At 38.1% G+C, this 27,910-nt stretch overlaps 1 protein-coding gene across 5 annotated transcripts in view; it reads right to left on the bottom strand.

Annotated features, from left to right (window-relative positions):
- Nucleotides 1-27,910, bottom strand: part of CLCN3 (chloride voltage-gated channel 3) — a 63,194-nt gene that overhangs the window by 28,489 nt on the left and 6,795 nt on the right. For 3 of the 5 annotated variants that reach the window (XM_065694358.1, XM_065694348.1, XM_065694374.1), the window contains exon 2: nucleotides 22,825-23,000. In XM_065694358.1, coding sequence (XP_065550430.1) covers nucleotides 22,825-22,984 — 160 coding nt within the window. In that variant the 5' untranslated portion in view covers nucleotides 22,985-23,000. Of the gene's footprint in view, nucleotides 1-8,749; nucleotides 8,975-22,824; nucleotides 23,001-27,910 lie in introns of those variants that run through there. The other 2 variants (XM_065694366.1, XM_065694384.1) reach the window with 1 other exon arrangement.

Genomic DNA, 27,910 nt, shown 5'->3' with positions numbered 1-27,910 from the left:
TCCCTTTATTAGCGCACTCTTCTCCAACAGCATCTTTAACAATCCTGTATTCTTACCACATAACTATTGAGCTGCTGCAATCACAGACTGCAAGCTTCTAGACAATAAAAGTAACACGCTTCCTCAGAGAAAGGAGACTGCCTCTTTTAGGTGGTTCAGTCACTGTAGGTCTTGCCTGAATTACCTTCTAGGAAGGCAGCTGACTTTTGTTATCCTTCCATGCGTGTAATTCCAACCCTTCAGTACAATCCTTTCTCAGCAATCAGCTCTGGTAGTGCTGAAGAATTGCTTCAAGTGAAGTTGTTAAAAAAAAACACCAATGAAAAACTAACAGTAGAACACTGTACTTTGGGACACCTGACCAGAATGAAGTACAGCAAAACCAAACAAAAATGCTACATGGACAAAACTGGAATAGAAATAGTGGATTCCAACACCATAAATAAGCTCTCATCTCTGAAGATGTGCAGAGTTTGTCTGTTGATTGGGGATTTTGTTTGGTGATGGTTTTCTTTGTGTTTGGGGTTTTTTTGTGAGAATGAAAAAATACAATCCAAAAATCGCTTGAGAGGACACTAGGTCTGATGAAAAAAGCAGTCCTTACCCTATTGTGCTTGTTCATTTCCCTCTGAACATGAAGTTATAGTGTATGGCTGTTAGCTCCTAACACTGACCCAATCTCCTGGTTTGCTTAGCTAGTCCCTCCTGACATAAAGCAGGAACAAAGAAATTACAGAACTAACGTTTTGCTATACTCACACAAGTTGTTTTATGTATTACGGATTCCTCCTTGCCTTATGTCCCCCCTAAGGCAAGGAGTATCTCTTCTTTCATATTCTATATATGTGCCTCATACAAAGCAGTCTTTAATCTTGACTGATGTTAGAATGATGATAAACGTGACAAAAAGCTGATTTATGTAGCATTTTTTAGGTGCCATGCACAGTATTTTCAAAGGCTGCCTCACCTGCTCTAGTAGTGATCTCCTACTCCCTTCTCCTTTTGCAACTCGGTAGTTTTCTTTCAGATTTGAAAGCTACCCTGGGCAACATGCAGCTAATGAAAGTCGTGGATTTTTAAAGAAAAATACCTGGTAAGTTTTTAGCTAATTCATTTAAAAAGAAAAAGGTCACATCAGCAAGAACTTATACCTTTAAAACATGAGCAGACCACTACCGACTATTCAGGATAGTTTGAAAATTTTCACAATAAAACATTCTAAAACACTAACAAAGCAAAACATGAGTTGCTGACATCCATACACTGTTGCACTTTTCTCCTCTTAGATTTCTTGGAACAAATCCACAGTGAAGGAACCTAGCAGATCACAAAGATCTTTGGGGTCCTGCTATCCTGTTCCTGACACGAAGAAATGAAGAGCCAGCGGACCTCGGTTCTCACTTCTCCTTGATGTTCTCTTTTCCAGGGAGGCAGCGGGTTTCACACTCTAGGATTTTAAAAATCCCACACTTAAAATACCTTGAGTTAAAGAAATGAGGGAGCTAGTGCTTCAGTTAATCTAAATACAGTTTCAGGCAAGAAAGGGGTTTTGCAACATGTTTGAGCTCCTGATTCCCACATAACTGCTTTAAACAATCCTTCCCAACTCTTTCCTTGTGTGTAGTGTTCCTTCTTACATAGATAATGAGAAGAGAAACATCACGATTTAAGAAAAATGCTGCATCCTAGGTAACCGAATGGTGCCCAACAGATTTTTATGTGGCTCTCCACCAAGTGATCATCTGAATAATTAGCCAGGATCACCTAGAGAACAAATCCACACAGTTGCAGCCTCCATAGCAAATAAGGTACAGAACAAGGACACAAATATGCTCAAGGGGGTAACTAGAAGAGTTAACAAGGGACAATAATTTCATGATACAGTTTAAGACCCCTTCTATATTCTATGCAACATATAATATACATCTTGTATATTTTGACTGTGTCAAACTGAGCATATCTGAGCTTAGTCCATTGTATGAAATAAGACATACCTCTCAGGACATAATCACAGAATAAGGCTGATCTGATCTGCTGCCACCCAAACAGGAGATCTTACTCCCCCTACTTCTCCCTGGTCCTGGTCACATACTCCCACTCTCCCCCTTGGATTAGCTCTGTCACCTTTGGATCCGACTGCACAGTAAACCAAGCAAACATGCTAATCCAACTAAGCAGATGAAAATACCGAATGAAAGATCTGCCATTATATAGAACAAATCAAGCTTCTGTGCTGTCAGAGGAGAAACAGCCAATGAGAGAGCAAGAACTGAGAGAAGAGGTAGGGAATGACAAATTCACCCTCTTTCACAGCAACTGTCAAACTAGTTATACTGAAATACATAAATGCACCCTTGGGATCTTGTTAGATTTTAATTACATCTTTCTGCTGGAAACCATTCAAAACTTCTATATAAATATTAATATCCAGACACGATGCAGTAATATCTATTTCACAGAGCTCAAAACTCCCAAAGGTGGCTGTGTCTGGAAACACTTCAGAGTTGCGAACACAACAACAGATAAACAATATCGACATTTGAGTCAGCAGCAGAGCAATAGTAGGACCGAATTTCTCAAAAGTATTTCTCTACAAGCTACGTAATTGCTAATGCTTACAGCAAGAATACTCTAGTTTGCTGCTGCTCACATATCCCTTTTTCTAGACAGTGCACAACCACACAGCAATGCCCTCAGCAGCCATCCTTCTGGCTGGCAGCAGTGCGTGTTTCATTTGTGCTACTCTGAGCACTGTGAAAGGAGAAGGGAAAAATAAATGCACCTCTGAGAGTGAAAATGAAGCTAATCAGTTTATACCGAAGGCTGGAATAAGCTCTCCCTGACATGACCATCCAAACATGCTGAGTGTTAAAATCAGCAGGGGCTGCAGCTTTCCAGAGGCCAGATACTAATCCAAGGCTTTGCTTCACCCGTGTGTCCTTGGGTATTAGGTGGCAAGGGGAACGGAGGTGGGGAAGCACCCTGAATTGAACTCACACTATAAGGATCATTTACGCTTCTAACAAAGAAGATTTTTATACACAAGATATGTGTTAGTGCCTCAGCTGCTTTCTGTCTCCATACTGAGACAACAAAATATGAGGCTTTCAATTAAAAAAAAAAAAAAAAAAAAAAAAAAGACAAGAAACAGTCATCAGTTATTTCAGTTTGCCTGTAACCACTCAAAAAGAGTCATTAAGCACCGTTGTCTTTCCCTGGCTAGAAGTAATTTTTAAACATCAGAATCAGGAGCACAGCACACCGCGCCAGAGTGCCATCATTCGCTACTGTTGACGATTAATAATTTTAAAGTCTTTGTAATCAAGTAATACATTCTTCTGCACAACTATGAATTTTCAGCCCCTCCAGTTGGCTCTTCTGAACTGCATCAAAGGCTTACGAGCATGAGCTGGTCTCTGTGCTACAATAAAAATGCATACAAAAATTGCAGAAGTATATACACATGAACTGAAAAAGATCAGCTAGAAAAACATCAGATAGGTGGGAAACAGGAAAACTCAGAGTACATTTTGAAGAACAGGATTAAAAAAAAAAAAAAAGCTTTACCAAAGTACTGAGTAACAACCCCCTCCTCTCCGATTCTCCTACCAAACAAAAAAACTACATTCTGCGTTTACAAATAACCCTCAGAAAAGCAGGAGTTAAATGAAAGTTGAATATTAGCACCTCAGAGTTAAACCAAGACTTTTAAAGACTTGAGCCTACTGCAAGTGCACATAATTAAAAGAACACAAATAGCTTTGGCTTTTTATTTTAGGTGGAGGAAACACATCTGTTTCTATGATGCAGCAGAAAAATGACTTTATTATTACAGATTTCTTGTAGTCTTAAAGGCAGAATGCACTGTATGTATTTATTTATGTCTATAATGAACAGGGACTTCAGGTATGGAAGTGAGGCATTCTCGCAATCCCCACACTACTAACTTTACAACTTGAATAGAACACGAACAGTGCAGGAAGGAGATAAGAAAAATAAAAGGGATTAGATACATAAAGTTAGATAAAGCAACCATTATAAAAGGTAAGTAATCTGTCATCTAACAGCAGCCAAAGCAATACAAGTCAGAACAACAAAAATGTAGATAATCAGATTCCTAAGTGTTGCTGCTGCATGCACATAAGAGCTACTTACTTATACATTGTTTTGGAGGGCAAAGACAGTATGCGTCAAAAATAATTCTGCTAATATGATTATCACAGTCAGGCCACGTTCAGGCCCAAGGAGGGCATAATCCTGGTTTGTTCATTAGTCTTCTAGTATCTCAGATGACAGTGCATCTCAAAATTATTTCCAAACTTGAGAAATATATGGGTAATAGAGAACCTTATCTCTCACAGAGCACAAGCAGACAGATAATCTGCAGCTACCTACAAAGAACCATAGTTGTATCTCATGGTACTTTCTGTTAATGACCAAAATAAAATCTGCTAAACTCATAACTGAAAATTTCTATCCCCTTTTTATACTAGAAACCTTAAACCAAAGGGCAGCAGAAATTCAGTGCCATAACCATGCTGAGTTTCTCCAAGTAATGCTTTTTCTCAAAGCACTCAATGTTGGACAACTATAATCATCTTCATCACACTGTCACGAACATGTAATTAGTCTAAAACTTAGTTTTATTCCTCTTCCTCTGCTACCAATAAAATTGCAGAAATGAACTCCAGCTCTAAGCATGTGAATGCAACTTTCACAGCACACCCATTTACTTCAAAGGTCACACTAAAGAATTCCAGTCTTTTAATGGCTTTTGATTTATTATCCATTCTTAAACATGAGGCTCATAAGATGAAATGCAGCCTAAAGTACAAAAGTATAACTTTTACCACATAGAAGATCTGACCTGGTTCAGCATGCACCTGACTCAAAGTCTTACTAGGATATTATCGTATTATATATCCTCTGCCCCATGGCTTACCACAGTGGTGAAGAGGTTTCCCCGATGTTACTGTTAGTAGTATAGTCTAAGCAAAAGGAGTTGCACCTCGATGCAGTGATGACTGGTGCACAATAATGGAATGATGATTTATTAAGTTTTCTAAAACTAAGTAATCAGTAAATTTAGTGTGCTCTTTCTATGTGTAATTTTCACGTCTCCCAGCTACTGACTCAATTGCAGATTACTAGTTGACCAGCATTTCATTAATGTTGCTTGAGGACCTTCAAAATCTAAAATATGCTTACGTATATGGAACAAATAAAATGGAGTTAACAACCTGCATAAAAGGGAGTTAACAACCCTCATGCTGAAACTCAATTTTTGCTGCTGGTAGCTCACCACTATACTGCTATTGCTCAGATTACAGACTTATAAAGAATATAAAAATGAATGCTTATTTAGGAAAAAAAAAAGGGGAGGGGGAGGGGAATCAAAGAGTGTGAGCATGTCTGCCAATGGCTGAAGACAAGCCAAATGATGATTTGGAACTTTCAAAAAGCAAAAATGATGAAAAATGATGAAAATGATGAAAAAATAAATCCAAGGGCAAAGAACTGAGCTGCACAAATGATTTTTTACTCCACATATACTCCAGCATATGGCTATTACATAAAAAATTCTCATGAAAAAGCGTGTGTGTCAGTTACTTATAATATACGCAATCCTAAATCAGGACTTTAAAATTATTTCTGAGGACAGAAGTAGTACTTCTAACTCTTCTAGTTACCAGAGGATACAGTAGAAGCGAACCGGGTTCCTGCAGTTTCATGTAAGTGTATCAGGGAAGATAAGGAGGTCTGGAACTATGTATTTAGTACCATGTAAAGAGCAGCCTCGGGACAGAGCAAGGTAAAGGAATTCCCGATAAGAATTATTCTGTATCTTTAATTTTTTCAAAGAGGTAATGATGATTAACTATCACTGAAAGATGAACGCCATAAATACGTATTTTCAAATCTTCCCATTTAATGTTTCACAGCATATTTGCACTCAAAAAAAAAAAAAAGCATCATCTAAACGCAAAACAATGGGTCAGGCTTTTAACAATAATGTATTATAATACTCTGTATTTCATCCCACTGAATGTTAGTAAAGGCCATTAATTAAACCTCAAAGCCCCGTAATGATTTAAACCATCTTTTCATCATTGCTGAGGTACAGCCACTTTGGGTAAGCCACTGCAGTCAATTAGTGTAACAAACACTTTGATATTACAAAGCAGTTTTGCATGACGTGATCATTACTCTGCAGGGCAGAAGAGCTGTCAGTATGTGAATAAGGGGGAAAAAATCCATAAGCTTCAACAATTAAGCTTGTTTTCTCAAAATATCTTAATCCATTTTGTCTTGGCTTCTTATTAAAGTGCTCTGAAATCTACACAAGGGGAAAAAATTCTTGGTAGTATCCTTTTCTAGACCCACAGATAATAAAGAAATGTCAAGAATGTAACTGAAATTTCTGGTTTTGTCTGTTAGCATTTTAAGACTTACTCTGATAGCTGGATTACAGTAACAGATTACTGTCTGTGGTGCTGTGAATCAGCACGAAATACCCACTAATTCTGATTCAATCTATGGAGCAAACTGGTCTGGAGACTCTATTTTCATGAGTTATATGCACTTGACAAATTAAGATTTGCAAGAGATTATGGTAACACTGTTGGGGTTTTGTTGTTTGTTTTTTCTTACTCTAAACTCACTATTAGCAAATGCAAGAAGTACCAGTAACATTAGTTTTGAAATACAGTATTAGAATAGAGGAAGTAAAAGCACTAACCCAATTCAATGAAACTGCAAAAAGGAACAAGTTATAACTGGGAATTCTCTTGGCTCCAAGGGCTGTCATCACAATGGGAACACTCAGCTGAACCTTCATCACAGAATTTGTAAACTGCATGTTGAATAGGAATACTCCAATGTGCCAGACACTATTTTGCACTGCAAATCTCTGCTTTTTGTACTATAAAATCAACTACAACCTGGCAAATTCCAGGAATATATAGCTGATCACATTTCAATTTCTATAATTTGCAAAGTCTGGAAGTGTAGTATCGTGGCTGTTTGCAGTTTTCATATTTAAATCTACCTACAAATCTAAACCCACAGAGCAGCTGAAGTTGGCAGGGACCTCTGGAGATCACCTGGTCCACCCCCCTGCTCAAACAGGGCCACCTACAGCTTGTTTCCCAGGACCATGTCCAGACAGCTTTTGAATACTACCAAGGATGGACATGTCATAACCTCTGTGGGCAACCTGGTACAGTGTTCAGTCACTCCCACAGTATAAAACTGGTTCCTGATGCACCTGTGTCTCAGTTTGTGCCCACTACCCTGTCACTAGACACCACTGAAAAGAGCCCGGCTTTACCTCCTCTGCACCTTCCCTTTGTGTATTTGTAGAGCATAGAGAAAAAGATCTTCAACTCACACCTTGCAAATGTTAGAAGAAAATACCATCCTAAATTTCTTAAGAGTGACTCTAAAATCCGAGTTAGAAAACTATTCAGCACTTGCTATATAACAATGATTGGGGCAAAGAAAAATTTGCTTGTCTTATAACAAACCATATTGGAACTTGCTGATATTCTTAAAATATGCTGAAAAACATTCTAAGAATCATAAAAAGACAACAATTAGCCTTTTATGTAAATTACTAAAACACAGACGAAAATTCCAGATGAACATAAAAAGGTGTGACTGTTTATAGAACATATAAAGGTGTGATTATAGAACATAAAGAGTTGTGACTATTTACAGAAATAAGAGTTTACAAGGAGAGGTGAAACAACACACAAAGATGGAGAGAAAAAAAATAATTCCATGTAAGGCATCTCTGTTCTCAGCCTGCCCCCTCTCTAATGCCATCGTAAACAGTCATAAATGTTGGTAACTTTCTAATTTCAGATTAGACAATTTAAACAAAACTTAAGTGAGAATGTTCTTCATTTACTCTTTTAAACACCAACGTATAACCATAAAATACAACCAAAAAAAAAACCCAAACAATTTATATCATCAGAATCTGAATGCATAATTTTAATTTTTTCCTACTACAGCTTCTCTCAGTACAAAACCAAATCTTCCTAGAAGATTGTTTTCAATTTGCAGTAGGAAACAAAAGGCAAGCTCAAAAAAGGATTCTTTCTGAACACTAACAACCGTGTTTTCTTTTTAGATCTGCTTCCTTGCAAGCAACAGTGCAAAGAACCCACCACAAAGCTCCAGTTTCTTAAGAGCTCGTCAGTATCGGCTTAACTGACATGTTATAACTGTCCAGCTTTGCCTTCACGCAGCAAAGACGTCAACAAAGAGCTAAGTCCAAAAGCACGTATGTACAGAAACTTCAAAGCTAGACAAACACAGTTCCTATTCAAGTTAGTGAAAGGCATCAAAAACATCCTACTTATTAAACTCTTGCCAATCTGGTCATGGTCATTCACAACCACAGTTCTGGGTTGGTTTGTGTGTGTGTGTGTGTGTTTTGTTTTTTGTGCATGAGATCGTTTTACTGATTAAAAAGCAAAAAGAGAGAGAAGAGACTGCCACATATGGAAGATGGAGTCAGAGGCCAAGGAGCTGTGAAGCAGAGCTGATCTGCCCACAGAACACAATCACTGACAGCACAGGAACCACGCAGAACTGAACCCTCCTCCTACAAAAGGCACCGGGCTGGCAAAACAAAGCAATGCGCTAATTAACAAGCCTCTACAGCTCTGCTTCAGATCCGAACAGCAGTCCCGCACGTCCGGATATGCAAACAAGTCGCTCCACCGTAAATTCGGCATACCTCGTTTGTGCAACTCCCGGAGCGGAATGCCGTCTCCTCCCCCGCCATCGTAGGGCAGATACGGATCGGAAAAGGCATCCATGGAGATGACGAACCGCAAGCCCGCTGGCGCGCTCAGAGGGGCCGCAGCATGCCTCACGCAAGGGCGGCCGCGGGGGCCGCTGCCATGTTTGCCCGGGACCCGGCTGCGCGCCGCCGCCCTGGCGCAGGACCGGGGCTTCGCCGCCGCTGATGTCACCGCTGGGCGGCCGCAGCCGCTGCCAGTGGCTGCGCGGGCGGCGGGCGCGGCCCCGCTACCTGCGCCTCCCGCTGGGCGCGGGTTGTGTCATCTGCACAGGAAAACGAAGCCACGTATCCGACCGCCGACAGGAAGAAGCGGCGCGGAGCCCGTTCCCAGCTTACGGAAGAGGTGCAGCCCTCCGGTGCGCAGCCACCTCCGCCCGGGCTGGCTGGCAAAGGGAGCCGTCCGGGGAACAGACACACGGCCGGCGGCACGAGTTCATCCGCACAGGTGAAGCTGCCAACGCTGCCAGCCTCCAACAAGTGAGCGGCAGGGAACCGGCTCCGTTAAAAAGGCAAACCTCCAACTAAAGATACTCGCCCTCCCTTTGTTCACCTCTCTGGAACCACAAGAACCAAGGCTTTCTAAACAGTTATAATCACACTGTATTTGGAAAGGAAAAATCATGAATTCGTGCATTACCCTGAGGGGGGGGGGGGGTGGAGGGTGCGGGGGGACGGGACTGATTCCTGATGGTTTCAGTTACTCTTTTCCAACATCAAAACAATTACCACCAAGAAAGTACAACATAACCTGCTCTCAGCCAGCCGCTATGCTCTGCTGCCAACATCCCCTTCCCTCCCCCCACCCCCGTTGAACTTCTGATTCAGTGAAGGGCAGATTTGAACACAGGTGATCACAAACATTAATTACACAAGGTGTAGCTGGAGGGCTTAGAGCAACCTGGTCAAGTGGAAGGTGTCTCTATCCGTGGCAGGGGGTTGGAACAAGATGATTTGTAAGGTCCCCTCCAACCCAAACCATTCAATGCATGATCCTACAATGATTCTATGATCTAACTAAAACAGTCCGGTGTCTTCTATATTTTTGTGATGATCATGCCGATGTTACAACTGCATAACATCCATACTCCTATTAAAAAGCTTAAGGGGGAGGAGATCAACCGTAACACAAACACCTAATTCAGCTTGGATTACATTACACATTTACAAAACATTTCGAGTCCCTGAAAAGCCACAGCCTCAAAATAGGCAGCAACCCGCATGAATGCTAACCAAGGCATCCACGTGACACAACATCAAACAGTAACTGTTACAGCTTTGGCAAAACCCAAGCACTTCAAATAACCAGCTTCTAAAGACAGGAAATCTTAAACTGACCACATAATTGCTTGCACTTGAAACAGATTATATATTGTATCCATACATTAACATATGTTGGCTGCTCCTATCTTGCACTTACTGATAAGAAAACTATTTTATATGAGGTTTCCATAGTTAGTTTAGTTGTAAGGAAATAAGTAAGATGTGAATAGTTTTTCCTTTTCTTTCCCTCCAGCAAGTAATATAGATGTATTGTCTCCTCAGTCATTACAAGTGTTCTGCTTCAGTAAAACCTCATGCATTAACCACACTACCACTTCAGCTGCAGAGATTCATTTTTGTCAAAATACACAAAAGAAAAAAAACAAATGCTCTCAAGCTCTGAAAATGGATGTGCAAGTCATTCACCATGCTGCCTCCGTGTAACACTTGTCTGTTTGTGTATGCACACAAACACACACGACTGACATTACTGAGGGGTCCTCATTGAGTCTGTTCACGCTTGGTGAGGCTGAGAATACTGCATGCCTGCAGCACCAAGGCCCAGCTTCAGTTTCACTCAAACAGGACACAAGGACAGAAACTGATTTTATTATGTATGCCTTTTCCCTCGTGGAAGTGTGACAGACAGACAGACAACTACTTCAGCTTTCAAATACATTAGTTTCTTAAATAATTTTCCAAGTATGGTCTTAAAAAAGTTATTTATTTTAGAAGTCAATGCTACAAGCTGTGTACTTTAAATAATCTTTTTGAGCACAGAGTAGGACATTAAGTATTAAATTTACTTCACAGATTTATCAAGGTATTAAATCTTAAAAATATGGCTCCAGTACAACTGTTGAAAATGCTAGTATCTTCATAGATGTGAGAATAATTGGGGGAACAAAAGAGCATGCAGCTAAGTATGTTTTAAAAACTTAAAGACTATCTATGTCCAAGACAAAGGGAACCCCTGAGCCACAGATACTTAGTTCTAAATTACTGGTGTCTTCCAGGAAGTTAAACAGGTATCTCCATTCACTGTCTCTGTCCAAGGAAATGCTCTCTGAAGAGTGGCCTCTTACAATCGCCTTTTCAACAAGAGCAACAGAACTTTAAGATCCTGAACATCCAAAAGTGGCTTTCAGAGCCATTATACATTCTCACCATTTTGCCTCTTAAGGAAACAAACCCAAGTACCTCTGAACTTTAAATTATTCACATGATTTTGATTTAAGGAAAAGTACAACAGAAATCCCATAGCATTCTCAATTCCTTATCTCAACAGCACTTGCAAAGAGTCTGTAATCTTACTGTAAGGCTCTAAATAAAGTCATTCACAGCAGGAAGAAATACAACATCTGTAAACTAAAGAATTAGTATAGAGTGAACTGTTAGTTCATTTATTGTATGTCAATTATAGAAGGCAACACTATAAATTCAGCTCCATATTTGACAGAATATGAAATAAAGGATATGAAGGACTTGTATTAACACAGTATAGGATCACCAGCAGTTTAAGAGTTTGATGTGGTTACTGAAGGCCTGGAACATCTCAGAACTGATTGTAAGAATCAGTCACAGCAAAGAAATGTCTAACTTGTTAGCCTAAACTTGTTCACTGGATTAAGGCAGAGGCAAAATTTCTACATAAGTCTAAAATTCAGTCTGAGTTGGAAAACATAAAGGGTATAGCTAGTTGGAGGGCATAGCTGGTAAACATTAGATATGAGGAAAAATAATTAGTCTGCAGCACAGAATGGATGCAACTTGTTATATAAATTTCAGGAGTCCAGCTAATATGAAATTACAACTCTTCCAAGGTCACTGCCTACAGGCTGCGAAATACAGTCCTTTGTCTAGCCTTAAACGGCAGAAGTAATTTTCCCTTCTCAATTATCAGTAGCTTTTGTTCTCATTGTTCATAAGCACTACCACTGTGTGTATGCCTTTTCCTACAATACCGTGAAAGGTGGTGGGTGGTTTTTTCAGGGGGAGGGTGTAAGTGAGAGACAGAGAAAGATACTATGCATGCTAACCTGACCTATTTAAACCAGCCTTTAAAAAACAAACAAACAAAATCTTAAAGTCTATACAATTTAATCTTTCCAATTTTATCTTCTTCTACCTGGTCTGAAATACTGTCTGACTTTATCTGTCTGACAATTTTATATTCAAAATGGTACATCAGTTATTTCTGCTGTGAAGTTCGAAAAATTCCACAATTGTAGTTAGTGAAATGGCATCTCTTGTTAACTATGTGTTTTGGGTATTATGGAGTACATAACATTATGAACACTTGCTGTAAGGCCAAAACTTAGTTTTACAATAGCCTTATTTTCAATGACTGAGAATCTCTTAAAATGGCCAATTTAGGACACAGAAGAGCTCCTGCCCAACAGCACATCTGTAAAGCAGTTTGCTTTCAAGAAGATTTCATCACAGTAATTATAGACTAAGGCCTCAATCCCAGAAACCCTCCATGCCCAAATAACTTCACACATCTGAGTGCTCCCATCGTTCTCAACGGGCACGTACTGTTGTTCACCATCACTTACACACATCTGCTTTAACAGAAAAGGGCTTTAAGTCCATTGCTCTAATAATATCATAATATATATGGGTGACACACCTTTAAAGCATACTAAGAATGAGGAAAGATACCTTAATCCTCCCTCCACACCTTATCTTTTCCCTTTTAGGGAGAGAGAAGAAACATGTTCAAAGTATCTGAAAACATAAGAAAAAGTCAAAGGTCAGACAAAACAGGTACAGCTAAGCAAAGAAAGGTGTCTTGATGTGACAAAACACGGCCAGTAAAAAGAGGAGTATCACAGAGGTGTGACAGCCTGCTTATCCAAGGATAGAGGGAAGACCTTAATTCTGAAGTGCTATTCCACCATTTAATTTTATTAAAAAGCAAGCCAGGTTTAAGGAAGACAGCCAAGCACCTTGTTACATACAAACCAAACATATTCTCTCAATTCTCTCAATTACTTGGTTTATTTTGGTGACTATCTAGTTTCATTGCACCAGGTAGTGAAAATTGAAAGTGCCTTTTATGAAATTCCAAATGCAAGATTGGGGATGCTGAATGATTACATTTAACAAGAGATGGCAAAAGTGTGTCTGAAGATTACAAATGTTAGCATGACTCATGCAAAAAGACTTTGGTGTCTCTTAAGTGTCATTTTTCTCTCCTATTATTATTCAAACCTAAAGCTTCTCCTTCAGCAGAGCTAGAAGATAATGTTCTCTTGAAAAATGCTACATAATAAGAGCACTCCTCAAAACAGGTACCACTCCAACCATTCTGAACAGAATTTAACTCCTATGCACCCACAGTAGAATTTGGGCCTGGAAGCATCCATTCAGAAGTACACACAAAGTATCTCAAAGCCTACTGTGGCCCATTCCTCTTCCTTACATTCCTCCTCTTTCCAGCTTTATTCTCCTGCCTTTTTTTTTTTTTTTTTAATTTTTTTTCATTTACACTTTTCTTAATCCATGCAGCCAAAATTAAGCCCAGGTCTAATCCCTCTACCATCTCGACACCTTTTCTTAACTTGTTTCAGTTTACTAATCTTGCAGCCCTTAACTCAGACATCGCCCAGGATGAAACAAACATTATAAAGAACTCTGTGCTTGATCAGTGGTGTTGGCAAAAGGCTCCCAGCTCTGTATCAGACTATATACAGAAGACTCCATTAAGCCATTTTCGTTGCCACCTCATCAAAGGCCTCAATAAGGCAGACAGACAATGGCAGGAAAAATTGCAGACCAAATACAATGTAAAAGCAGAAGTAAAAAAATTTACAGCATATGTTGTTGAATAGTTCAAGGCAGATGGGATTTAAACAAAACAGGAGTAAAAAAAAAAAACCCACAGAGGAATGCACTTAACAGTAATACACAGTAAGATTCTTTTTCTATTTGCATTTTATTATACAGAAAAGAGTACCTTCTTAATCACAGTTTCTTTTTTCATAATTGTTTGTTTCCCACAAATTAGTTAGTTAATTTTGCTCACAATCATTTCACCCAGCAGAGAATGCTTTACTCCAAGATCCTGACTAATAAGCTTGTTTCTTCACTGGCCAACCACAGCTTCTTGAATTATGCTGCTGCTACAGTATTATGTAACCTCCAGTGGAGCTTTAACTCACTGCCCAGACACTGAAGATGGTAACTGAAGTCAAAACCAACCAGCCAACAGAATGCAGCAGAGCAGGTCATGCAGCCACAAGCAAGTTGTGTAATCAATTCTAGGACTGCCTTCCCCACAGCATGGCTGAAACCACTGTGAATCAATAAAATAGGAGTAAATGTTCCCCACTACCATGCAAAACTGTAGGGCAGGAGAAGAAACAAGAGGAAATAATGAAATCATGATGCAACACTAACTCCCAAAATAAAAATAAAAATAAAAATAAAAATAAAAATAAAAAAAAACCCAAGCCTTTGGTCTGTTAAGACTGCTTTGGCATCTCAGCCCAAAACACTGAAGGCAAGACTACTCTTTCCAGTTGACTTTTTGCTTCTTTCTGGGGTTGTCTATCAAGCTCTCCTTGATCTGTAACCTAACAATGCTGGAAGAAAATCCCTGACATCCGCAAACTACATATAGCTATCAGCTGTAAGGGCGTGGTGGTGGTGTGTGTGTTTTCTTTTTTCCTTTTTTTTCCTTAATTGATCAGCTTTACAGATACACTAAAAATATATATTTTATTGTATTAATCAGAAAGAAAAAGCAGGCTAGTTTCTGCAAACAAGTTGCTTTCCCTGATTTTAAGAGCCTCTTAACTACTTCCTACCTTTTTTCTTTTCTTTACAGAGTAGGCTTTTACTAAGAAAGTAGTCCTGTGGCTTTTTCACCTTTGCATACCTGTCCTCTCCTTGCACTCCTATCTGCTAAAACTCTAACTTACCAACAGGAAAATGTGGCATCCTTAATAGAAAGTGATCCTGGCTTACTGAGCAGCTTTCTGAAAGTTTACTTCTCCCTTTCCTAGGACTAGTCAGAATTCTGCTAACGCCAGCATTCTGGTTTTCCTCTTATCTAAATGCATATAAGGAAATGGGTTTTATCTGCTATAGACTACTCTTACTCTGTTTTAGGACTGTTTATTTTTGGCTACTATTTCCAACTTGCTGTTCAAAGTATGTGCAGGAGATAAAATTACAGCACCAACATGTATTCCTCCCTAGACATCCTTATATATTAAGCTTACTTTCTATCTTCAAGAATATCTTCTCCATTCAAGCTGTGTGAAAATAGTGCCAACAGCAACATTGTATGTTGTTAATACATAATACTGTACTTTGCCAGGCATATTTGAATTCCATGAAACTATGAGCTCTGCACTTCAGCAGAGGTCAGAATAAAACTGGCTACTCTATTTCCATGACACACCCATCTTCCAAATACTGTGTGAAGCTCTGATCCCTTCCCTTAGTTATAGACATGAGAAAAGGTTGAGAAAGGGGCAGTGAAAAGGCTCCAAAATATGAGATAGCTGCAAGGTCCAACTGAGCAAACCTGAGCCTAGAAAGGAGATAACTAAGGAGGGAAAGAAACAAGCAGCATAAGAAAACAAATTTTCACTACCTGTTTCCAGTAATAGAGCTCTAAAGATACTTATTGTTTTAGATGATCAAGATCTTTATAAGTGACAAGAGCAAGGACAATAGATTTGTGTTAATGAGTATACATTATATACAGGCATAGCAGAACACAAGCTATAAACAATGTAATACCTCACACTGGTCATTAATAAATATACCTGCTTACTGATTTCCTGTAATTAAACCATTGCTCTGAAACTTGAGATTGCAATCCACAATTCTCCCCTCTTAGAAGTGGGAGAGGGACTACCACCTTTCACAGTGACAACCCCATGTTGTCCATATGTTAATCCTTGTTAGTTTCTACCCACATACGGCCAATGCATGACATGCCTTATCAGACTGTATTTGGCAAGACCATCAAGTCATCCTAGTTTCAGGTCACCCTGTCCTAGTTTCATATGAAACCTTTTTGTATCAACAGCAGTTTCATTTCAGTAAGCTAATAATACCCCTAAGACCCCTATGCATCAGCAGAGATTTTTCACAGCTGCAACTATCAACAACAGAAAAAAAAAAAAAATAAAGCTTAAGCTTTTTATTCTGCACAAGGGTGAGTGACAAGGAAGTCCGTGTGTCAGTCCCTGCTAAGACAGAATGTTAGCTGAGGCAGGACTCTGGCAGTTACAGCTGTTCTCAGTTGTATTTATATCTGAATTTTGGTTCAAAATAAAGAAAAAAAGGTGGTTCTTCACATAAAATGTAGCTAAGCTGTTTGCCAAAGGATAGTGTGGATGCCAAAGAATTTCTTCAATGAAAGTGGAAGAAAAACCCACTGATAAGGGCTAAAACTCTAAAAACCACCACTCGGTTAAGAGAGGCTGTCAGCTATACAAACCTGCCGTACAAGTACTCAGACACTTATCACATACTCTGTTTTCAACCCTTCCTTAGGCACTGACTTTTGACCCCTGTCAGAGACAAGCTGCTGAGCTAGATAGATTTGTGGTTTGACCCAGTACGGCAGTTCCAGTGTTTCAGGGACATCATGATACCCTCTTCCAGAATGACATCTTTGTCTAATGCAAGCACATGAAAAGCTTTCACTTCACCATGCTGGCAGCCAAGAATATTCTCAAAGGTAGAAAACAAGAGTGCAGCCTGATATCGGTTTGGTTTAAATCTCATGTGCCTCCTTTGGTTGACTTGAGAAAACAAATCAAACGTAAAATGAATAAATTAAATATTGATTAAAACTGTAGTGAAAATTGTTTCTTTAGTACCTGGAGACTTTATGGTCATATTGGATTTAATTATTTTATTGTACAATTCAGACTCTTCTTTCTACATACCTATATATATATGCCATCACATTTCCTCTGCTTCATCCCTTCATCTTACGCTATTCATACATTGTGCCTGGGAGAAGGACATACTTAGAACACTACACCAGGCTGTCAAGTTGATGATAGCTGCCTTAACAGCATCTGTTAACAAAGCTAGCATGCTTTAAGCACTTCAGCAATGCTGCAGAAGGAAACCAACGAGATTATATAATATCAGAAAGATGGAAAGATTACTAGTAGTACGATTCATCTTCTTCCTGAGCAGCTGACTGGAAATGCACATGCTTGTGTGTTTTGCAAAATGATGAAACCTAATTCAATAGATGGATAAAATTAACTTCACGTATTACTAATAAAAAAAGTAAAAGAAAATGTGGTTCTGTGTTGCCACATATCCTGTGTTTAGCTGCATTAGCAGCATGGAGCAGACGCAAAGTGTTTGCAGCTATACAATTCTACAGGAAAAATTGTAACCAGTTACTGACAGCTTAACTAGTCAAAATATACTATGCCCCATGACTGCCCTTGTGATCAAAGCAAGTAATGTTATTTTATGCTTCAATTTGTATGGCATAATTCAAGAGCAAATATATTCCTAACTGAAGGAGAACAGTAAGCCCTTTAATGCAAATGTTCCTAACCTGAAAAATAGGTTGTATGTAACTTAGGAAGAGATATGTCAAACTGTCATAAGGACTGCACAGTCAAGCCAGTTTTGTACCATATGCATGGAAAACACAAACAATGCCAATGGTGCAAAATGATTTTTAAGACCCTTCTTAGTATCAGTTGTGGACAACAAGGAAGAATCTGTTAATGCAATTTCCATGCATAAAGAATATAACAGGAACTTCAGCTCTTTATGCAGGAAATAAGTTATTTTATTCTTTTCTTTGTATTCTTCCTTGTTTTTATAACCTGTAATAGCTAAATAGAAGCAAGCACAGATGTGAAATAACATTTATGTACTGTTAGAAAAGATAACTATGTCTAGATCTTGCTTGAACAATTAACATCTGATGTGGTATGAATTTCTTGGTTATACAGAACCAGCCGCACTTGTTAAAAATTACATTCTGTTTGCCAAATAATACCATAATATTAGTTCCCTATATTGTGAGCTAATATATATGTAATATATTTTTAATGTCAGTATTTAGGGCACTGAAGATTGACTGGTTTGGTCTCTCACTTTAAGCAAAGGACTAACTCCTGATTAAGGCCAGTTTAGGACTGCTGCAGTGTTTCACACCACAACCTGTTGGCATAGTCTTTTTTTTTTGTGGCACTGTTATCACTGCAAGGAGATAGTAGCGGCTGTAGCAGCAGCTTCTGAATTACCAATTTACAGGTTGTCATATTAAGGTTAACTATTGCCAATTTTATGTTAACACCATATGCCAGACTGTAAACTGTCTCCACATTGAAGTCACAATATAAGCAACTAAGCTCCTTCAACTGAAGAAGGAATCACTATAGCTATTGAAAAGAATGCCAAGCACATTCAGGGCTCAGAGTCCCACAGGAAGATGAAAGTACCTTGAAATGTAAACACCAGTGAGATCATTTGTTTGCAAACCATTTTTCCTGAAAATATGGTTTAATCATCTGATTTCAGTCAGTGCCCTGAAAAATTCTCAGTCCGACATTACCAAAATCTACCTCCTGCTGAGCCTGCCCTACACTTAAAAAAAAAAAAAGTGAACACTGATGCAGTCCTCTCTCACATTCCATAAACAGCCCTCAATCATAAGTAAAATTATGAAGAGCTCTCAGTTTCACCTCACTGGTTGGCTAACCCTGAGTCATAAAAGGAGGAAGTTTGAACTTTTGAAGAGACTTGTTACAACCTTCAAGCCCCACCAACAGCCTAGAATAGTGTGTCTCAAACTTCAGAGACAGGCACAACAAGACAATACTGAGAGAAAAAGAATGGATGAGACATTTCATCTTCCTAGTCATATTCCCCAATTAAAATATTAGTCTGATAATATATGTCAATTCTGGAGATTTCACTTCTGGTTAGAAGGCATTCTTTTTTTTTTTTTTTCTGTGTTAAAATAATGGAAAACAATGAACTATCCTAGTGTAACTAATTTTCAAAAACCAAATAGCATAGATCTATAACATTTAAACCAGTAAATATTAGCTTACATGACTTAACTATTAAAGACCTGATAGCTCTTCAGTGGTAAGTATAACATGTTCAAATTGACCTAGCAAGAAGCAGGGCAAACAGTCTAAACATAAAACACAGATAAGCCACGATGAAAGCGATCTCGACATTGCTTGCATGGAAGTACATTGCATGTAAAAGCATTGGTAAGATGTCCTCCCTACAAAGAGGAAGATACTTCTGTTACCAGTATAAAGTCACCATACTTCTCATTAGACAGCAGTTTAACAAGAAAAAACACTGACTTAAGTACCATAAGGAGATTAGCTTGGATAAGCAGCAAAAGCAAGTTTTGATCAAAGCTGACAGGTAGTATCTCCTCCAGACAGGGCTTTCGTGCAAATTATTGAAGCCTTCACATGCATAGCAGTTTAATTATCTAGCATGTTAAAACACACACTACAGTCAAAGGATTTACAATTTCGTTATACTTATTTGCTCTCCCTCATGCTGCCACTAAAAGTCTGAAATTCATGCAAAGAAAACAGCTACTGGAGAATATAACAGACATGCAATATACTATATATATAATTATACATATTTATACATTTAGTATATAATACTACATAGTCACAATATGTATACTTCTCACATGACACAATAAAGGAAAGTAATATGCATGCTTTCCGATGGTGTCAAGAGAAACAAGATTGTTGTACAGCACTGTTTTGTAAGACAATGGCAAATCCTCCACACAGAACTCCACAAAACCACTTAAATTGCTAATCAGAGGTGACACTAAAAAGGCACATCTCTTATCAACTAAATATTAAAGATACCTAAAAGTCTACATCAGACCTTCTGAATACTGTTTTTAGTTAACAGTCACTTGTTTGGTCCCATATAGCATCAAGGAATTTCCTACATAAGACAAGTAGCATATATATCATTAGTGTTCTTTCCCAATGTCATCCCATTTCTGCATGCTTTCAACAGAAGGCATATTCACCACTGAGTAACAGCCCCAAAGGCTTTGTAAGCCTCAGTTAAGTACTTAAGTGGTAATGTGAATGGCAATACTGTGCTGGCTTTACAGATCTAATGTCCTGACAGCCAAGGGACTTATGAAGCCTACCAAAAAAGCAGATTCCTTCCATTAATCTACTGCCCTCTGAATGAGGGGGGGAAGACAACAATTACTTTTGAAATTCTGTAATGTTAGCTTTCTATCTGCATAATATATGTGCAGTTTATGGTTCAATTTTCATTAGCAAAAAAAAAAATCTTAATCTTCATTTTCTGAAAAAATTCTGAAATTCTTTATTTTATTACATAAACTGTAAATTTATAGTAAATATTATTGTCCATGGCAACTTATCCAGATTGGGTAAATTCATGTCTGTGCTCATTTGTACTCCCAGCTTATATTCTGCAGCTACGCAGCTTTCAGTTTAACTACATGATTTCCACAATCATTTTAAGTACAGATACATTAATACCATTTTTGTTCATATTGCTAAGAAACCAGGGTTACAAACTCTACCAGTCCTACAGACTTAAAAATCACAAACTACATGTTTAACCAGAGTTCCTGATTTTGGAAGGGTTCACCAGCTAACGCACAGAGCTAGACCTAATGCTCCTGAATTGACATCATGCTTTGAAGCGCCTGCTGTGTTGAGAAGCATGGGATCATCTAGTTGCTGGGATGGTCTGCCCTTCCTCAGGAGGCAGAACAGATTCTGTATAGTGAATGCATCTGTACTTAGACTAGACTGAATAATATACATCAATAAAGAGATTATTAGAGGATATAAGTATTTTAGTACTAATTAAAACAAAACAAACAGTTGATGCTAAGTGAGTCGTAAAGGACTGTAAAAAGGACACATGCAGTCCAGCAAGAAAGTGCTTGGTCCTGTCAAAATTTGCTTATTTAAAAACACATAAGAAAAAACACCATACATACTTGGAAACCTAAGGAATGAGAAACACTGATGCTCACCTCCTACATGGAAGTTTATGTAAAAATTTTTTTGGAATTATGTTCTTGCCACTTTGAAATTAAAATTTACACCAGATTCTGAGCTACTGCATATTTACTATGATTTTACACAATTCACTATGATTTACAAGAAATGCCTCTTATCAAGCAACCAGAATTGGATCTAATGTCTATTTGCTAATGCCTATTAGCAAAAAAATCAACTCCAGGAAGAAAACCCACAACTTAATATTTATATTCTAGTGCACATTCTAATACTTCAGCATAACAATGAGAGAGGGGCTGCTGGCATGTGCAGCAATTAGCATTGCTTTTGACAGTGCAAACAAAACAACCACCTCATCTGTTTGGACTCAGTTTAAGGAACTAATATCACAAGAAGGGCAGAAACTATTTGTTTTATTGCAAATTTTCTCCTTCAAGCTTGAAGTGATGGAGAGGATTTATATAAATGATAACCAGAGTAGCTTCAGACTTCCAGTACACGCTGCAAATATTATGTTAAACAAGCAAGGCACTCACTTTATTAGAAGTGCCAGATATTCACAACAAAACATTACACATGGAAGCCAGTTGTTCACTTAGTAATTTCCAAGCTATTAAATGCTTGACTTCATCTAAGTAATCTTACTTAGCAATTACTATCTAAGTAATTTGGCAAAAGACATTTTTAGGCAGATTGAAGGTGCCCTGGCTCTTGATACCTGTACTGGTATAGAAATTAAATAACTGCACATTCAAGATATATCTGATTAGACAGAAGGCACAGAGATGAGAAGAATGCTTACAACGATACGATGCAACTATCTAGTACAATGCCAGCATCCAATTGCTAAGTATGACAAAGGGAAAATGCATGAAGGAAGAGACCTTGCATGGAAGAAAGACAACTGGATGTTAATGGGGCATGAAAGGGTGATAAGAAAAGAAAGCTCAACAAATCAAGAGTAAATGACAAGAGTATATATTTACCCAAGGTTACCATCTCAAACAGAAATTACTGTCTTTTCCTCCTTCTGTTCCCCTCTGACCATTGGTAGGAGAACGTTAACGCTTTCACTCCATTAACTGTTTTGTTAATAAAACAAACAAACAAACAAAAAACCCAAACAAAAAGAAGGAAGAGCTTCCCAGTCATTTCTCCTTTGATTACCTCAGTGCATTTATCAGTGCTCACAGTAGAAAGCTTTCTTTGCAACCTTTCACCTAGTTGTAAGTTTGACTCACATGGTGTTACCTTTTGCTTTAACACCACCTCTACTTTAAATGGTTTTGCGTCCGTTTTACAGATCTGAAGTCAAACCAAGTTGAAACAGATTTATCTCTAGAAGTAATGACTTAAAGAAACTGAGAATTTCCGCCCCAAAGAAATATTTAAGACAGTGACACTTGCAAAATCCTGCTACAGCAGAGAATGGACAGGTAGCTGCAGAACATCCTTCCCCTACTTGACAGCAGGGTTGTAATTTGCCAGAAGTTAGCATCTGCCTTGTATCAGAAGTCAGCCCATACAATGTAACTATTAGGCAAGCACACTGATAAATGCCCAGTCACTGTCAGTGTTAAGGCATCCCTCTGAAGAGCAGATCAGGTAAAGAAACGTTAGTAATGATAAAGGGTTAGTTTTGTTTATTAAAAACAAGACGAAAAAAAACCCACGAAACCACAAAAAGAGGAAAAAAAATAAAAGTTTAAGCTGAAATTAATATTAACTTACCAATTGATGCATCACCATCCAAGAGGTTGTCATCTTCTGAGGTCTGAAAGTCCATAATTACACCTGCGCCATCTAAAAGCTCCTCATCACTGCTTGCACTAGTTATACTGTTGTAACTGTTTCGATAGTAGCCTCTATGAAACAGCTGTTCAGACTCCATTTAGCTGCTTTATGACCTATATAAAGAGAATTGGTTATTTTCCATTTGAATATGCACAATGGATTGAGAAGTTTCTATCAAATAAAACCAAAGTTTATTTCATGCTTTGAGGGGCATGTAAGGTCACAATACTACAAGTTACAAAAAAACATAGCAGTAATACAGAACATTTTATATAGAGAACATTTTACACAAATCTTGAATAATTTTTTACTGCATGATGCTTCTTTATCCCCTTCCTTGGGCTCTCCTTAGCTCAATGCCATCATCACAGAAGTATTCCAGTATTAATGATTTATTGTTATAGTTGATGCATACTGAGGGCATGGCTAAAGTCTGCTTAGTCTTTAATTACTGTACCAAATTTGGAAGTCATGTACAGTCTTTTCATCTAATAAAGACATTTTCCTGTAATAGTCTCAGCAGAAATATTTATTGAAGTATAAAGCTGGAACACCATAAATGTCTTTTTTTTTTATTATACAATTTCCTTTATATTAAACTCTACAGCTAGAGTTAATCTGACTGCAAACCTGCGATTCAGAATAAGCGAAATAACTCTCCCTTTGGAGGTCTTTTAAATCACTTTAGATAAATGTCACAGCAGTGGATTACAGATACAAAATCTTTCAGTAACTGAAAAAATGCTTTCAGATTGGGCTACAGCAGAATGAAAAGCTTTCATCAATTAGTAACTGACAAACAAACCCAACAGACTCTCCAGAGCCGTAACAAGCATACCATGAAGAATCCCTGAATCATGTCTCCACAAACAAGATTCAACATGCCAATTCCTCTGCCATACACATGCCTCCACTCACACAATAGGCCTGACACTACAGGCTTTCTCCTGTTTTGAAACGCTACATGTATCCTGCTGCAGAAGTACTGCTGCTGACAGACTGTCCGTCAATCAAGCAAAAGTTGTAACCCAGAACGGTTTGGGTTTAGGTCCTTAAAGATTATCTAGTTCCAAACCCCCACACACACACCCACAGGCAGGGACACCTTCCACTACACCAGGCTGCCCATCCAACCTGGCCTTCAACACTGCCAGGGATGGGGCAGCCACAGCTTCTCTGGGCAGCCTGTTCCAGTGCCTCACCACAGTTAAAGAACTTCCTAGCATCTGATGCAAATCCCTTCTCTTTCAGTTTAAAGCCATTCCCCCTTGTCCTGACACTACAAGCCTTTGTAAAAAGGTGCTCACCACCTCTTTTGTAGGCTTCCTTTAGGTACTGGAAGGCTACTAGAAGTCCTGTCTGGAGGCTTCTACCAAAACCATTCATTCTGAGGACCCTAACCAAATTTTTAAGAACTGTACATTCATTCTCTGCATTCCCAGAGTCAAGTACCCCAACTGCTTCATATTTGACATGGTGTTACACTGCCTCACAGCAGCAGCAATGGCAGGAATGCAGGAAAATAGGACTATGAGAATGTTAACTGTTCAATAAGCTTCATGTAGGACTCGTAGTTTACTTCTTAAGAGCATGTTAGTCACCAGTTTTTATAACACTACGTGCTAATAATGAGGGGGATGACACAACTTACGTCAACATAAAACAAATTTCCCTGCATGCCTTTAAGAAAAGGGTTTGTTTAACAAACTAGGACACAACATTAGGGGTGCACAACCTTCAGCTGTACACAACATTCAAGATAATTTAAAGTGTATGCTCATGCGACCTTAAGATATTGTAAGCAGGTGAGAGAGATCTGCCTCACTGAGAGAAGGAAATGGAGTGATGTCGACACAAGAAGTAGACTCCTACTAAGACACAGATTGTTGGGAACAGCAGTAGTAAAGAAAAGGAAGGCTATTGCAGTTTTCTGCACAGTCTAGTACCTCAGGCATTTTTCTGCTCCCAAACACCAAATATCCTGCTTATCTTTGAAGCTCTACAAATAAAAGGTCAAGCAGAAAAGCAAGTCAGATGAGGGAACCACTTCCAGTGCAGAGAAATGTCTCTGGAGAACACAGGAGTAGAACAGTAAGAAGTCTGATTTACAGGATGTTCGTTGTCAGGTGATCTGACTAATCTGTAGATCTTGGATATGTGCTCTGTTGTCCATAAAAACACTTTTCTGTATCTCAAAGGAGCGGCAGGAAACAAAGGCATCTCAAGTTTGTTATTTCCTCAGGAGGAAATTGAAAACTTAAAAGTAATCCTCCAGATTACAAATCTGATTTAAATAATTGAAAGTAAATAATCAAACCAACCAAAGAAAACTGAGAAGAATCTTGAGAAACCCAAAACTCAGCATACTATTCAATTTTCAGTCAGTACAACTGACCTTCCGCAAAACCTAATCTAGGCCAGCATCTAGTGAGATAAATGTTAAGAAGATAAAACAAAAGCAAATCAAATTAAAATTAAGAATACAGTCTTCACAAATAAGAACGTGTGCTACAGTAGAGGAAATGCAGTGATAACAACAGAAAAGTAATTTCTTGATTTTTTTTTAACCACAGAATTTTAAACATTTTAACTGGTAACAACTTTCAAAAGTGATTTTGATAAAATAGTCAGGAATTCTATATACATCAGCTTATCAAAAGAAGTATCCAACTACCATACACTTTAAAAACAGGTAAATAATGTGACAGAAACATTCCCCACCCAAATTTCAAATAAAACTTTAACATATATCCCATATATGGGAATATATGCCAGAACACCTGCCCAAAAGATGGAAGCAGTCAAGAAGCTTTGAATGCTTAATTTCAAACTTCCCATATTGTATTAACCCAAAATAGTGCAATGTCATAACTTCTATTTTTTAAATAAGCCCATCCTTCAGAAAAAAATGTAGAGCTAGAAAAGAAGAGACTTTTACAACCATTTTAAAACAAAGACCATGTCGTGGCTACTTTTTTATCCTTAGGCTCACCAGTGCCAAAATTATACTCCCATTTTCATCAGAGACCCAGCATATATAGCTTCTACTTATTTATTTTGCCTGTCAAGATAGTTAAGTAAGTTGAGAACATCACTCATCTTCCAAACTTCAGGTTTGGAAAAGGGGTGAATGAACTGTGAGGAATTTCTCACTTTAATTTTTAGGTCAGTAGGAAACTAATTCAGAAACAGGCTCAAAAAACACACTTCAAATCAAAGGGAGGATGAGTGAAATAGCAGCCTTCCCGAACACTCTCAAGTCAGCTTAGAGTGTCCTTAAGCAAAATATTTAAGGACACTCAAGAACACAAACTGTTTAAGAATTAGGGAATGCATATGCTAACCTCACAAAAAATAAATATAATGTAGCATTCAAAAAAACCTTATCCAAAACTAAACTAGTTTCAAGAACAGGACTATTCTTACTGCAGTCATTTAATGAGATGACCAACACTCTTGGTTAACTTTTAGATTATATTTAGAAAAAACAAAGTCATAAAGGAGCACTGGCAGTTAACTGAAGCTATCTGAGTTAAGAAAAAAAAATAAAAAAAAATCTGAGTTTATGTAGTAGGTTCTCTTGGAATAGAAAATAAAAAGATAGTTTCTAAAAATATACATAGGTAAAACTTTGTCTAGTTCATGCACAGCTATTCCCAAAATAAACGTACAGTTTTGGGATGAAAGAAACACTCAAATATTATTTAAACAAGAAAGGAAGCAAAGACAAGCACAGAAACACAGACAAAACTACATGAAAAGGTAATACTTGTAAAGCACAGAGACAATCTTAAAACTGTATTAATATCTACTTTCTAGATTCTGCTGAATTTAACCACTCTCAGTTACAAAAGCTTAACAGGTTTTTTTACTTTTACAATACATACCAATACAGAATATCACCACTATATCTGATCTTCACAAAAGCAGAATCAATAATAAATACCCATGTTTGACAGCACTTTTAATCTTCTCAGCTTTAAAAAAAAAGCCCGCAAAAAAATAAACGAGAAACTGCCAGCCAAATTACAGGATGAATACTGAACTCATGCTTTTAGTCATATGATTCCACACATTCAGGGTACTGACTTCAGTTTGCAGGAAGTACTCAAAACTACCTCATCTCTGTTCTCTAAAATGTCTTAACCATGGCTATCCACAGTTGTAGCAGTTGAAGACTTATACCACCTGGCACAAAGGTATTAGCCTACCTGATGGGATTGCTTCTCTCATAATCAAATTACTAACATAATTACTTTTTAATTGCTTTCAACCAAAACTGGCTGGACTCGCTGAAAACTCAGATTTACACTTACTAAACTAACTTCATGTATTAATACACTAGAAAAAACTCTGCCATCAGAGTTGAAGTGCACACAGGAACACCAATAGCTAGCTACATGAGTGGCAGGGTCGTTAAGGGGGTTTTAGGTAACAATTTAGGAAGAAAAAAAGAAAAAAGCTAAGAACATAATCCCTTAGCATGAACCTGAACTGAATATAAAAGCAAATATAACTCAAAAGCATAGGCTTTATGGGCAAATAATAATTTCCAACCAAGTCATGGTAAACAACACACATATGTATTTATGTGCAGTTACCTTTTTATGTACTGACCCATTAACTCAGAAACTAATATATAACTACAGCTGCAAATACTAGCTCCAGGAAAAAAAAGATGGAGAGTCTCCTTAGCAAAAAAATCTATTATGTTCCTTCTATGATCATATTCAGGTAAGAATAACACGGATATTTTCTGAGACAACTGAAAGGTAAACCCCATACTCCTCTCCTGAGGGGCAGCAACTATGACTTTAGGTTTTGTTGTAGACAATGTAGCTTTTGTCTATGGAGTCTTTGGCCATGATGCTCATTTTCTGTTTGATGAAAAGACACGTGAACAATGTGCAACCTTCTCTTTACAATTTTTAAGATTTTATTCCTTTTTAATGTGGACTTGCGCTGCAGTCATCTTAGTGTTATACAAACAATGGAGCAAAGCTTTTACACACTACCAGAACAA

This window comes from Lathamus discolor, chromosome 1 (assembly GCF_037157495.1).
Source record: "Lathamus discolor isolate bLatDis1 chromosome 1, bLatDis1.hap1, whole genome shotgun sequence".
Classification (NCBI taxonomy): Eukaryota; Metazoa; Chordata; class Aves; order Psittaciformes; family Psittacidae; genus Lathamus; species Lathamus discolor.
The sequence above is the reverse complement of the archived record's forward strand: the minus strand, read 5'-3'. Positions and strand labels throughout refer to the sequence as shown.